Source organism: Lethenteron reissneri, unplaced genomic scaffold (genome assembly GCF_015708825.2).
Source record: "Lethenteron reissneri isolate LAM-NWPU_2019-01 unplaced genomic scaffold, ASM1570882v1 scaffold_77, whole genome shotgun sequence".
In the NCBI taxonomy this organism is placed as follows: Eukaryota; Metazoa; Chordata; class Hyperoartia; order Petromyzontiformes; family Petromyzontidae; genus Lethenteron; species Lethenteron reissneri.
In genome coordinates, this window is record NW_026892296.1 from 65,950 (window position 1) to 80,169 (window position 14,220).

Sequence of the window (14,220 nt, forward strand, 5' to 3'; positions counted from 1 at the left end):
CGCCAGGCTGGGTCTCGTGGAAGAAGGGTTATCTGCAGAGCCGGGAGTCGAGCGTCTATCCTCAGCAAAATCCCTCTCGAAATGACCTTGAGGTCTGATTTTAAGCCCCTTATAACTTCGCTCTCGCATTCAAATCCTTTATTCTCGACTTGGCCTATCACGGACTTTGCATTCAATTGTAAAATTTTGCATTAACAATCCGCATATCTAGCAACATAATACTTATGTACATCTCACTGCATAATTGTACACTTCCGTTTGAATAAGGATGTTCATATCTATGCATAATTCCGTGCTTCGTGTGAATTTGCTAATATTCACCCCCGATTGTCCTCTAAACTGCTGCAAGTTTAGAGGATTATAAAGCGACATACAGCCTGAAATATGAAAATTGGTGATCTCGAGCTTCATTTGGAATAAGATGTGCAAGTTTATACTGTACTGACTTTGTTTCATAAATATATTTAAGGACAATCGTGATGAGCGAGGTGCTTCTAGAAAACGAGTGTTTTACATTATAATTTCTGCCATGAACTTTGAATGATCATCTGAATGGGTTAGCTTCTAAGCGTGGTTTATTTTCATGTGCATATTAAAGTTTTCTTTGAGTTAGATCGCTTAAATATATAAATGTGTCGTTGAAACCCGCCACCACCCGACAAAGCCAAATAGTAAGGGTTGTCACGTAAACAGAACATGCAAATGTTTCACTAGTACAGCACACCGGTGTGTTGGAGAGCCAAGCTACAATATTTACAATCTGAGTACGACGTTTCGCCTGTAATTAAAACTAGCTTCATCAGTCGACAGCCAGATTTGGGAAGTCTCACTGTTTCGTTCCTTAAATAGAAGCATAGGTGTGTTGACCACGCAGCTGCGCACTTGAACAATGTGGGGGGGGGGGGGCGTGGGATTACTACCTCTATTATGGATGATATTGGTCCCGTAATCCTACATGTTAAACTCGTGTGTATGTGTTTAATATTTTGGATGATTTTTAGATGATTATTGCGTTGAATTTGGAGAGGTTACCATCGCCTCGCACCCGTCCAGAGACCTCGTGGGCCTCTGTGGTGGCTACGAGACTTCCCTCCAGGACATTGCTCACATCCACCGCAGCGTTACCGTCCGGCACCGCGGATGAGGTAGCGGATTCTTTTTTCCGAACTTTACTCGTGGCTGGGTAATACCAAACAACAGGGGGCTCTTCTTCTGAGAAAAAAAAACGAATCAAGGGGGCGTGGGAGCGTGGCGTAAGGTGTGGAAAGCTCTCAGCCCCAGGCTACCGTGGGCACACCTCCCAATCAACGGGAGGCGAGGAGTGGTGGTTGCTCATGCATCCACCGAAGATGAATATCAGTCGAGGGATGAAAGCAAGGCAAATGAGTTAGATTCATTCTATGACCTACATAATAATCCCATGATACTCGTATGTATGGATGTCATATGTATATATGCGAACCTAGGGACGGATATGCGAACTGGGAGTGAGGGATTAAAATTGCACAAAAATTATTATAATCGCATTGTGGCCGCGTTATAATTTGCTGAATGTGCAATCTCAATGAATTTGAATAGCTTTTTACAGTATTTATTAACTATTAACCGCACAATCCAAATCAAAACTCGATGAGCATATTTATTGTTCCAGTTGTAACGTGTTCATTCGTTTCTTTGTTAGATCTAGTAATATGTTATTCATCATCACGATCAATGGGAAAAGGTTGCATAGGTGTGAACTGCACATTTTGTAATTCTGCGTTTAAGTATACCATAAACCTTAATTTGGAGCTTTCGTGACTGCAGGAATTATTATTTGGTTCTTTCGGTAAAGTCACGTATAAAGATAAAATAATAAATTAAATAAAATACTAGCATACGACTTTTCGATTGCAACACAAGCAATCATCATCAGGTATAAATTAAATAGAAACACAAATCTAGTATACTTAGAAATGTAATGTAATACAACAGAGAGTCGGATAACATAACAGTCAACACCCTATCTGGTTGATTACGTTCTTACTGAGAATGCTAAATTTGAGAGAGAGATTAAACACAGAACCAGAAACACAGACAGACATATAAGCAGACAGATATCACAGAGATACATAGAGAGAGAGCAAACATAGGCGTGGATGTATGGCTCAAATCGCCAAAAAGCAAATCTCACTAACGTCTAACCGAGACACAGTAACGTCTCGTAAGTCGGACTACACACGCGATTACTAGTTTATCAGTCATCTTTAACATAGCAGGTCTTTATTGTTCTGCAAGTATATTAACGTTAAAACTCGTAGAAACACATGCACACTCGAGTGTGAATGTACAACGCTGTATATACAGTCGTGTTTGGATGCACACTCGTGTGTGTATGTCTACTCGTCCGTGTTTTTTTAAAGGAAAACTATGGTAGCAATAACGTACGATTAGTCATCTTTAAAAACAAATCAGGTCTTTATTAATCTGCAAGAAAGCTCACGTTAATACTCGTATCGAAATCTTTATTAATACGCAGGCTCAAACAGGAAAGGAACTAGACAAATTATTTCCCAATATTATAGGAATTCAACAGTTAAAAGATATTCTTAAAATCAAACAAGGAAACGTCGATTTCCCCTTTGACGTCCTTTTCCACTGAAGCCATTCGTCCAGAAGTCCAAGCCATCAAACACAGGAACAACGAACGTGCAATCCACGTACACTCTGAAACTTATTATTTGAAGTTAATTAATTTATTACACAATCATGAAAATTAAAGAACATGTGTAAAATATTGAGCAAAGTTGTGGTCACAGACTTTCTCCAACTCCAGCTCAACAACACCACTTAACCACTAGAGTAAAATCAGGAATTGAACCACCTCACAAGCACTGCACATCACACCACATCAACAAGTAATCCGATAGGACTACAAAGCACCACCTTAACGTGACGAAGTCTAGAATAAACCTCAACACTCAAGACACGGAAATCACAAAACACCACGACAAAATTAATAACAGTATTTTCTGGTGACTGTGAAGATTTTATTTCCGTGAAAATGCCTTCCCACACACAGAGCACTTGAACGGTTTTACGCCCGTGTGTGTTTTCTGGTGATTGCGAAGATTTGATGAACCTGCAAATGCCATCCCACACACAGAACAATTGAATGGCTTCTCACCCGTGTGTGTTTTCTGTTGACTTTGAAGACTTTGTTTCAGTGAGAATGCCTTATCGCACACAGCGCAATTGAATGGCTTCTCACCCGAGTGTGTTTTCTGGTGTCTGCTAAGAGTTGATTTTTGTGCAAATGCCTTCCCACACACAGAGCACTTGAATGGCTTCTCGCCCGTGTGTGTGTTTTGGTGATTGCGAAGAGTTGATGAATCTGTAAATGACTTCCCACACACAGAGCAATTGAATGGATTCTCACCCGTGTGAGTTTTCTGGTGCTTGTGAAGATATGCTTTACATGCAAACGCCTTCACACAAACAGAGCAATTGAATGGCTTATCACCCGTGTGTGTGTGGCGCTGTGGAAAGGTAATCTGCTCCATGTGACTGATTCTTCAGTGACAGTCGCGGGTGTTTTTTAGAGTAAAATGCACCCTTTAAGCTGCGTGGATGTCTGGCTCAAATCGCCAAGAAGCTAACTTTTTACCAATGTCTAACTGATACACAGTAACGTCTCGGAAGTCGGACTACACACGCGATTACCAGTTTATCCACTAACAAAGACACTTACTTGTGGATGCACGGCGTATCGATGTCCCTGTAACCCGTCTGAAGAGATCGCCACGAACTCTCCCGACGCGAAGTCGCCAACCAGTCGCCAAGCAATCGTGCTCGCCAGGCTGGGTCTCGTGGAAGAAGGGTTATCTGCAGAGCGAGGAGTCGAGCGTCTATGCTCAGCAAAATCCCTCTCGAAATGACCTTGAGTTCTGATTTTAAGCCCCTTATATCTTCGCTCTAGCATCCAAATCTTTTGTTCACAACTTGGACTATTATGGACTTTGCATTAAATTGTTAATTTTTACGTTAACAATCCGCATATCCAGCAACATAATACGTATGTACATCTCACGCATAATTGTACACTTCCGTTTGAATAAGGATGTGCATCTCCATGCATAATTCCGTGCTTAGTGTTAATATGCAAATATTCACCCCCCAATGTCCTCTAAACTGCTGCAAGTTTAGAGGATTATAAAGCGACATACAGTCTGAAGTATCAAAATTTGTGATCTCGAGCTTGATTTGGAATAAGATGTGCAAATTTATACTGTACTGATTTTGTTTTATAAATATATTTAAGGACAATCGTGTTGAGCGGGGTGCTTCTAGAAAACGAGTGTTTTATATTATAATTTCTGCCATGAACTTTGAATAATCATCTGAATGGGTTAGCATGTAAGCTTGGTTTATTATCATGTCCATATTAATGTTTTTTTGGGTTAGATCGCTTAAATATATAAACGTGTCGTTGAAACCCGCCACCACCCGACAAAGCCAACTAGTAAGGATTGTCACGTAAACAGAAAATGCAAATGTTTCACTAGTACAGCACACCGGTGTGTTGGAGAGCCAAGCCACAACATTTACAATCTGAGTACGACGTTTCGCCTGTAATTAAAACTAGCTTCATCAGTCGACAGCCAGATTTGTGAAGTCTCACTGTTTCGTTCCTTATATAGAAGCATAGATGTGTTGACCACGCAGCTGCGCTCTAATGAAGTACGCAGCCCTTTGTCGGCATGCATGTATTTAATGTTTTAATTTAAATACACATTTATATACTTCAGCGATCTAACCTAACAACCTCTATTATGGATGCTATTGGTCCCGAAATCCTACGTGTTAAACTCGTGTGTATGTGTTTATATTTTGGTCGTGTTTTTTATGGTCATTTCATTCAATATGGAGAGGTTACCAGCGCCTCGCACCCGTCCAGAGACCTCGTGGGCCTCTGTGGTGGCTACGAGACTTCCCTCCAGGACATTGCTCACATCCACCGCAGCGTTACCGTCCGGCACCGACGATGAGGTAGCAGATTCTTTTTTCCGAACTTTACTCGTGGCTGGGGAATACCAAACAACAGGGGCTCGTGAAAAAAAAAAATACTGTTTGTATGTACATGGATCTGTACTTCTGTGTATGTCCAGTCGTGTGTTTATTTACACTCGTTGATGTGGATATGTACATGCGTGAACGTGTGTGTATAGGTATGTACAATAATTTGTTCGCACATTTGTTTGTGTAGTAGAACGCAATCCCTTTGTACGTCAGACAAAGAATTTAGAGGCAACGTGGTAGGAATGCGCCACCACAACAAAAAACTACAGGAATGAGACTCCCCGCTCGTGGTGCTAAATGAATGAAAACAGCGCCACTGAGCAGACAGAGCCCCGCCCCTACAGCTCGTGAGTGTGACGTAGTGAGTGTGACCAGCGGACTGCCACGATGCTGCCAGGTAAGGGTAAACTTGTGTGATGGAGATGCTTCACCTGAAACTCGCCTCCACACGTGTTCGCTATGAACATTGTAGCAATAAGGGACGATCAGTCATCTTTAACATATCAGGTCTTTATTGTTCTGCAAGTATATTAACGTTAAAACTCGTAGAAACACATGCACACTCGTGTGTGAATGTCTCCTCGTCCGTGTTTTTTAAAGGAAGGATATGGTTGCAATAACGTATGATCAGTCATCTTTAAAAACAAAGCAGATCTTTATTAATCTGCAAGCATTTTAAAGTTAAAACTCGCACCTATCCATCACCACCACCCATCAAATTAACACAGCTATAAATATAGATATGTAAATTGACACAAACATAACAGACACACAAATAAACAATCTCTTTCACGACTTAATAATAACATAGTCCATATTGTCCGTGCCAGGCTAGGTGCACACAGACAAATCCATTGCACAATAATTTACATGTAACTCAAATTCACACTTAGTACTACCACCTCACTCACTTAAACATAACTACATAGATTAAGAAAACCATTAATTTAATAGTAAATAAACCAACAAGATGGTGTTTATACGCTTGCAATTTAATGAATGGAATACAAGTTCATAATTCAAATTATACAAACATAAAAAATAATGAATATGAAGCCTGAGGCCGAGGTGTATGGCAGGCCTAACGGCCAGGCCTCCCTTCTGTCCTCGTCGCAGGAATGGCGACATCAAAGAGCACAAAGCAAGGGTGCAAATGTTGAATTTCTGTAGCGTAATTTAGACTGATTAGAGACTACAAACACTACGTACACGATGTAAACACAGCTACACAACGCACACACACTCGCCACACTTTCTCGACAAAACACGAACTGCACACTCTCACTCTGCCACACACTCTGCCACACTCTCTCTTTCTCACTAACTCAATGTCTATCACTAACTCACTGTCTCTCACTAAGTCACTGTCTCTCACTAACTCACTGTCTCTCACTAACTCACTGTCTCTCACTCACTCACTGTCTCTCACTAACTCACTGTCTCTCACTAACTCACTGTCTCTCACTAACTCACTGTCTCATTCTATCACACTCACTGACTCACTCTGCCACACTCACTCAAGCTCTAACGCACTCAATCTCACACACACTTATTCACTCACACCCACTCAATCAATCTCTCACCCACTCACTCAATCTCTCACCCACTCACCCACTCGCTAATCTCTCACCCACTCACCCACTCACTCACCCACTCACCCACTCACCCACCCATTCACTCACCCACTCACCCACCCACTCACCCATTCACTCACCCAATCACTCACCCACTCACCCATTCACTCACCCATTCACTCACCCACTCACTCACCCACTCACCCATTCACTCACCCACTCACCCATTCACTCACTCACCCACTCACTCAATCTCTCACCCACTCACCCACCCACTCACTCACTCTCTCACCTAATCACTCACTCAATCTCTCACCCACACACTCAATCTCTCACCCACCCACTCACCCATTCACTCACGCACTCACCCATTCACTCACCCACTCACTCACCCACTCACCCATTCACTCACCCACTCACCCATTCACTCACCCACCCACTCACCCATTCACTCACCCACTCACCCATTCACTCACCCACTCACTCACCCACTCACCCATTCACTCACCCATTCACTCACCCATTCACTCACCCACTCACCCATTCACTCACCCACCCACTCACCCATTCACTCACCCACTCACCCATTCACTCACCCACTCACTCACCCACTCACCCATTCACTCACCCATTCACTCACTCACCCACTCACTCACCCACTCACCCATTCACTCACCCACTCACCCATTCACTCACCCACCCACTCACTCAATCTCTCACCCACTCACCCATTCACTCACCCACTCACCGACCCACCCACTCACTCACCCACTCACTCACTCACTCACTCACCCACTCACCCACCCACTCACCCATTCACTCAATCTCTCACCCACCCACGCACCCACTCACTCAATCTCTCACCCACTCACCCACCCCCTCACTCACTCTCTCACCTAATCACTCACTCAATCTCTCACCCACACACTCAATCTCTCACCCACCCACTCACCCATTCACTCACCCACTCACCCATTCACTCACCCACTCACCCATTCACTCACCCCACTCACTCACCCACTCACCCATTCACTCACCCATTCACTCACCCACTCACTCACCCACTCACCCATTCACTCACCCACTCACCCATTCACTCACCCACCCACTCACTCAATCTCTCACCCACTCACCCATTCACTCAATCTCTCACCCACCCACCCACTCACTCACCCACTCACTCACTCACCCACTCACCCACCCACTCACCCATTCACTCAATCTCTCACCCACCCACGCACCCACTCACTCAATCTCTCACCCACTCACCTAATCTCTCACCCACTCACCTAATCTCTCACCCACTCACCGATTCACTCACTCACCCACCCTCTCACCCACTCACTCAATCTCTCACCCACTCACCCATTCACTCACCCTCGCTGTGTAGACCACGGAGTCTGAAGTCGAACCCAAGCCCTGCTGTTTCCGGTCCCGCGCACAACCAGCACTGCACCACGTGATGCGCCAGCCGGGATCGTGGGGGGCGGAGCCTCGCCCTAGTGACGTCACCTCTGTTACGTCACAGCCACGCCTCCACCCACAGTCGAGAGGAATGCACACGAGGGAGCAGCAGAAGCCTTTTGAGAGCGAATCCTCAACGAGGTGAGCGACCCTGTTGATTTTACATTTCGACCACAAACTAAAGCTTCATTACTTTTATATGTTCATAATTCAATTTTCAGCAATCAAATTAGAAAAAAACGCCACTTTTTTCAAATTGTCTTGCTGTTGATTTCACACCTGATGACGATTGCTTGTGTTGCAGTCGAAACGTCGTGATAATTTTATTGTTTTATATTTTTATTATTTTATTGTTTCCCTTCTATGTGACTTCACTGAAAGAACCAAGAATATGAATCCCTGCAGTCACGAAAGCTTTAATTAAAAATTCTAATTAGAACTGTTAGATAGGATACTTGGCATTCTCTGAAATGTTGCTGTTACTGTCGTTGTTTAGACCCCAAGCGAGTCAGCATTTAAAACAAGCTTAACTAATCCGTTTAAATCTCATAGAATATTAATAACATGTATACAATTATTGTGTTCTGATTGCTGGTACAATTGTGCCCTACATTACATGTATTGAATGTTATTCAACATATGAGGAGTCTGCCTTTAAGTTCAGACCCTAGCCACTGCCATAGTTGCCTCCAATCTGTGATGTCACAGCCACATGGGTGGTACCTCTGACATCAAGTGACCTACGACGTCATGCTCGTATTATAACAAATAATTAAAGTATGGTCATATGACCCTAATGACCCACAAGGCATATGGGTCCTCTATCAAGCAGTCGATTAATACAAATGGGCTGTACATGAACATGCATGTCGGGATTAGAGGTGAAATATCATTGTTAAGTCTGGTGATTATGTTTAATGGAATAGGCAGTTGAAATAAACATGTTCGTGTGGGTGGATGAGTGAGTGATCGGGCGCACACATGAGTGGGAAAACAAGCGAGTGAGTGGGCTTTTAAAGCAACAGTCACGATAGTCTTCTTGATTCTATCGGTAAAGTCACGTAGAAAGAAAATAATAAAATGATAAAAATAAAACATAATAAAATACAATGCTCACGACGTTTCGGCCACAATGCAAGCAGCCGTCCTCAGGTGAAGAATAGGGCTGTCGAAAAGACAGCGTCTGAATGAACACCACCAAGCTTGGCAGCGTATATTTAAGCTGGGTTAGAGTGGGAAGGGCGCCTTGACAAAGGTATTTGCATATCAACAGATGAATTTAGCATATTTATGGAAAATGTATATATGGGATTAGTCACTACTTGTGAAATGCGTAGGAGGTGGGGGGGGGGGGTCTCAAAGTCATATTATGCCATTGCATTATGTAGGATTAGCAGCAACAACAAAAGTCACGATAGTGTTTTAGTTTTGAAGCTTTCGTGACTGCAAGGATTCATACTCTTAGGTTTTTTTTCGGTAAAGTCACGTAGGGAAAAAAAAATAGCTTTTACAATATTTATAATAATATGAATAAAAAAGAATAACTCACGACGTTTCGGAGGCAACACAAGCTTCCTTCATCAGGTGTAAAAAGGCACAGCAAAATAACTGTAGAATAACTGTAACATAACTGTAGTTATTTTGCCTTTTTACACCTAACTACAGTTATTTTGCTGTGCCTTTTTACACCTGATGAAGGAAGCTTGTGTTACCTCCGAAACGTCGTGATATATTATTTTATTTCTATTATTATTTATATTTTTATCATTAATTATTTTTATTATTTATCTATTTTTACCTACGTGACTTTACCGAAAAAAACCTAAGAGTATAGTCACGATAGTGATTGGATTGATACAATGAGTGGTCAAATATGTATTAATTAGGAGGATGAGTGATTCAAAAGTTTGCTAAATCTGAGCGTTGTTCCAACCGCCCCAGGCCATCCAACTTCAAACAAAATCTACTCGTTCCCAACAACATGGACAGACAAATCACGTGGGCTGAGATCTTGGATGAATATGAGGGTAAGTCCCAGATACCTGCATCACATGGATTATATGCGGAGGAGGAGACTCCTTGATGAATTACTTTTCGTAGACATGGCTTGGTGGTAGTGGGAAGACGTAATGATCGAGTGTGGCAAAGAGGATGGGTTTATATTTGAGTTGTTGCCATCTTTGTTCAAACTGGGGTCTCAAGCTTATGTAATTTACGATCTCTCCGCCCCCGCCCCCTCTGTATATTTAAGGCCTCGTCACAGAGACGACCTCTCTCTTTCTGCCAATACGTGTTCTCTCTCTGCGTGTCTTTGTGATGTCTGTCTGCTTGTGTGTCTGTCTATAGTTTTCTGGTTAGATTTTTGTTGCTATTTATTTTATACCTGATGATGATTGCTTGTGTTGCAATCGAAACGTCGTAGTATGCTATTATTTAATTTATTATTTTATCTTTATACGTGACTTAACCTAAAGAACCAAAGAATAATTCCTCCAGTCACGAAAGCTCCAAAATTGAGATTGCCGACAAAAACATGACTTGTAAAGTTTTACTGCCATGTGATGACTATTTTTCAATAGCAGGTCCTGTTGTGTGGTAAGCGGTAATTACTGGGATCTCAAAATTAGTTCTGTGAGACTCCATGTCCTTCGTTCTCTAATTAATAACTCGTACTTTGAATGCATTTTCTGTTCTTCATAGCCCGGGAGTCGGCGTGCCAGTCGACCACGTGGGGGGACGTTATGGATAAGGTGGACCCTTTCCCAGGCCAAAGTTACAAGAATCGCTCCCCAAAGGTGTGTATGGGTTCTAGATTTGAAGCTTTCGTGACTGCAAGGATTCATACTCTTAGTTATTTCGGTAAAGTCACGTAGGTATAAAATGAAATAAAAATTAATAAAAATAAAATAATAAAAATCACGACGTTTCGGAGGCAACACAAGTCTCCGTCCCAGGTGGGACCGTCACAGCTGAATTTGCTTTATCAAGTGAGGCAGGGATTCCAAGATGCAAGTTCTTAAATACAAGTTAAGGAGGGAGGAGGGGGGAGGAGCTTATCAGAATGTGGTAGCCAATGAATGGAACGTATTGGGAGGGGGGGCGGGGCTAAAAGAGAGCACGATGTGTATGGGGTCTGTGGGGTTAAAACACACGACATTCTCTCGACAACGAGCACACCATGTCACCTCACCAGCACACCAAAATATCACGACATCAACTCTCCCCATTACCTTCTCATCACACTACACGACCACCAATTCAATACACCATATTAGAGCCTCATCATGCCTCTATACCATCACAATACACCATCTCTCTAGAACATTCCACTACTTCTCCTCTCCATATCGCAACACCATGTCCCGACACCATCACCGCATCTCTTCACCGTCCCGCTCATGCAGGCACTTGAAGTGGCCATTTATTACCAATGAAGACAGAATGATATCAGGCAGTCACATTAATTATGTCTGTGATTTGATTGGAAGTTACCATTCCAGTTCCAAACTATGGGCGCTGCAGTGAAGTTTGTCCAGAGTTTGGGCTTCCAGATATTTATAATGGGACATTCTGTGAAAACTATTGCCAGTGATGATTATTGCCAACAATTGCTATGAAACCGCCACAATCGAGCAAAGTCTTGAGTGCATGCATGGGGTTTATGGGGATATATGAGGATGTGACATGTATTTTCATTCTATAGGAGTTGGGATATTTAGGGGTTAGTACTACACGTACAATGTGATACAAGTATTGATGGATAAGGCATTGTGTTAACAGCAGGTGATAGTGTATATTCAAGTGTGTACTAAGCAAGTTTGAATGACTGAATGTGGATGGCTGCATCTGTACATACATGTGTGAGTATGTTTTTTTGTTTGGGTTTATGTGCACGTCCACGTTTGCGTGCCTGTGGGTATGAATGTTTTCTTGCATGTGCATGTCTGAATGTTCTTTTGCTTATCTTTGCTTGATCAGAGGATAATTGGGGAGTTGAAGGACGTCAGCGGGATGAAGCATCTCCAGGAAAAGAACCTTAGCAAAGAAAGATGCACCATGGAAGAGGAGCGCCTCTTTGAGGTGCAGCGCATTGCCAGGGCGAAGTGCCGCACAGATGAGAAGTACTTCCGAGACTATCTCCTCAAGAAGCGCCTCATTCAAGTGAAGTACTTCATTGATGAGAAGCATCATCTCGAGATGATGTGTCCTGAGGAGAAGAATCTGGAGGAGGAGGAGAAGTGTCTCGCCAACGTGAAACGCGTCGAGGAGGAGAAGCGCCTTGAGCAGGAGCAGCGCCTTGCCAGCATTGCAACCATCACCACCACCGCTACCGCCGGCAACTCCACCCCCACCCCTGCCACCACCACCGCCACCACCACCACTGCCACCACTGCCACCACCACCGCCACCACCACCCCCACTGCCACTGATGCTGTTGCCGCCACTGCCACAAAACCCGCCGCCACCACCACCGCCACCACCGCCACGACCGCCGTCACCACCGCCACCACAGCCACCACCGCCAACGCCACAACTGCCGCCACCGCATCCACCGCCACCACTGCCACTGACGCTGTTGCCGCCACTGCCACAAAACCCTCCGCCACCACTGCCACCTCCACCACTGCCATCACCACCACCGCCGCCACCACCACCACCGCAGTAACCACCACCGCCGCCACCACCGCCGCCACCACCACCGCCACCACCGCCGCCACCGACACCGCCGCCGCCACCACTACCACCGCCGCCACCACCACCACCGCTGCAACCACCACCGCCACCGCATCCACCTCTGAGACTCCTGTACAGGGCCCGATTGCTCCAAGCTTTGGAGAAGAGGGCTTCCAAGCAGAGAAGATGGATAAGAAGACAGAGGTGGAACAGGAAGAGGAGAAGGTGGAGGAAGAGGTTGAGGAGGAACAGGAGGAGGGAATGGAGAAGACAGAGAATGGAGAGAAGATGGTGGTGGAGGATGAAGAGGAGGAGATGGAGGACGAGACAAAGCAGGAGGTGGAGGAGGTGCAGGTGGTGGAGGTGGTGATGCAGGGAAAGAAGAGGAAGCGAGGGGGCCTTGCTCGCATGGCGAGAGCGATCACCTCCCTCCTCCGCCGCGTGCTGCTTTGTGGTGGCATGTCCACCCAGAGCCACTCCTGTAAAGAATAAGGTTCAATACCATTGTTGTTGCTGGCACTTTAAACTTTGTGAAATAAACCCATGATGACACAACATAACGTTGAATTGCTTGCAAGTGTAATAAAGGACTCGTTCACTGGGTCTGTCTCCGTTGTCCTTTATTTGGGTTCTTTACACTTGTCCCACACGGCCCTCGCTCAGAGCCTCCCCGCTTAGCAGCTCGACAGCTGCCTTCGCTCACGTAGCCTTTCGCGCTCCTGTAGCTCCGCTGTGCAGTCCTCCGGCTGCTCTCACTGCAGCTCCACCGCTGCTCCCTGTTCCCCCGTGCTCGTCACCGCTGGCCGACGGTGCCGAGTCTTACTGTGTGTGGCGATCTCGCCACTCTCCAACCTCCGCACTGTGTGGCCTCACTCTGTCTCTATTCCCAACACTCTCCCGTTTCTTCCGGTATCTCTCCCTTAAGACCTCATCCCTCTCTCTCACGTGACCTAACTCCTCCCCCCGTGACGTCATATCCGCGAGGCCGTTTATGCCCGCATTACACAAGTATACTACTGTTTGTATGTACATGGATCTGTACTTTTGTGTATGTCCACTCGTGTGTGGGTGTGTGTACATGGGAGTGTATATGTGTACTCGTGTATGATTATGCATTGGAACAAACAAATTGTTTTTATATTGTGTCGTACAAATAATTTAGGGGAAACGTGGTAGGAATGCGCCACCTCAACAGGGAACTACAGGGATGAGACTCCCCGCTCGTGGTGCTAAATGAATGAAAACAGCGCCACTGAGCAGACAGAGCCCCGCCCCTACAGCTCGTGAGTGTAACGTAGTGAGTGTGACCAGCGAACTGCCACGATGCTGCCAGGTAAGGGTAAACTTGTGTGATGGAGATGCTTCACCTGAAACTCGCCTCCACACGTGTTCGCTATGAACATTGTAACAATAAGGGACGATCAGTCATCTTTAACATAGCAGGTCTTTA

At 44.7% G+C, this 14,220-nt stretch overlaps 1 protein-coding gene across 1 annotated transcript in view; it reads left to right on the forward strand.

Annotated features, from left to right (window-relative positions):
• The window catches only part of LOC133340115 (golgin subfamily A member 6-like protein 22), a 39,697-nt gene that overhangs the window by 15,891 nt on the left and 9,586 nt on the right, over nucleotides 1-14,220 (forward strand). Inside the window, exons 5-9 of the mRNA XM_061548173.1 lie at nucleotides 8,161-8,237; nucleotides 10,038-10,123; nucleotides 10,797-10,891; nucleotides 12,075-12,404; nucleotides 12,909-13,061. Of these exons, the coding sequence (XP_061404157.1) occupies nucleotides 8,161-8,237; nucleotides 10,038-10,123; nucleotides 10,797-10,891; nucleotides 12,075-12,404; nucleotides 12,909-13,061 (741 nt within the window). The remainder of the gene's footprint in view (nucleotides 1-8,160; nucleotides 8,238-10,037; nucleotides 10,124-10,796; nucleotides 10,892-12,074; nucleotides 12,405-12,908; nucleotides 13,062-14,220) is intronic.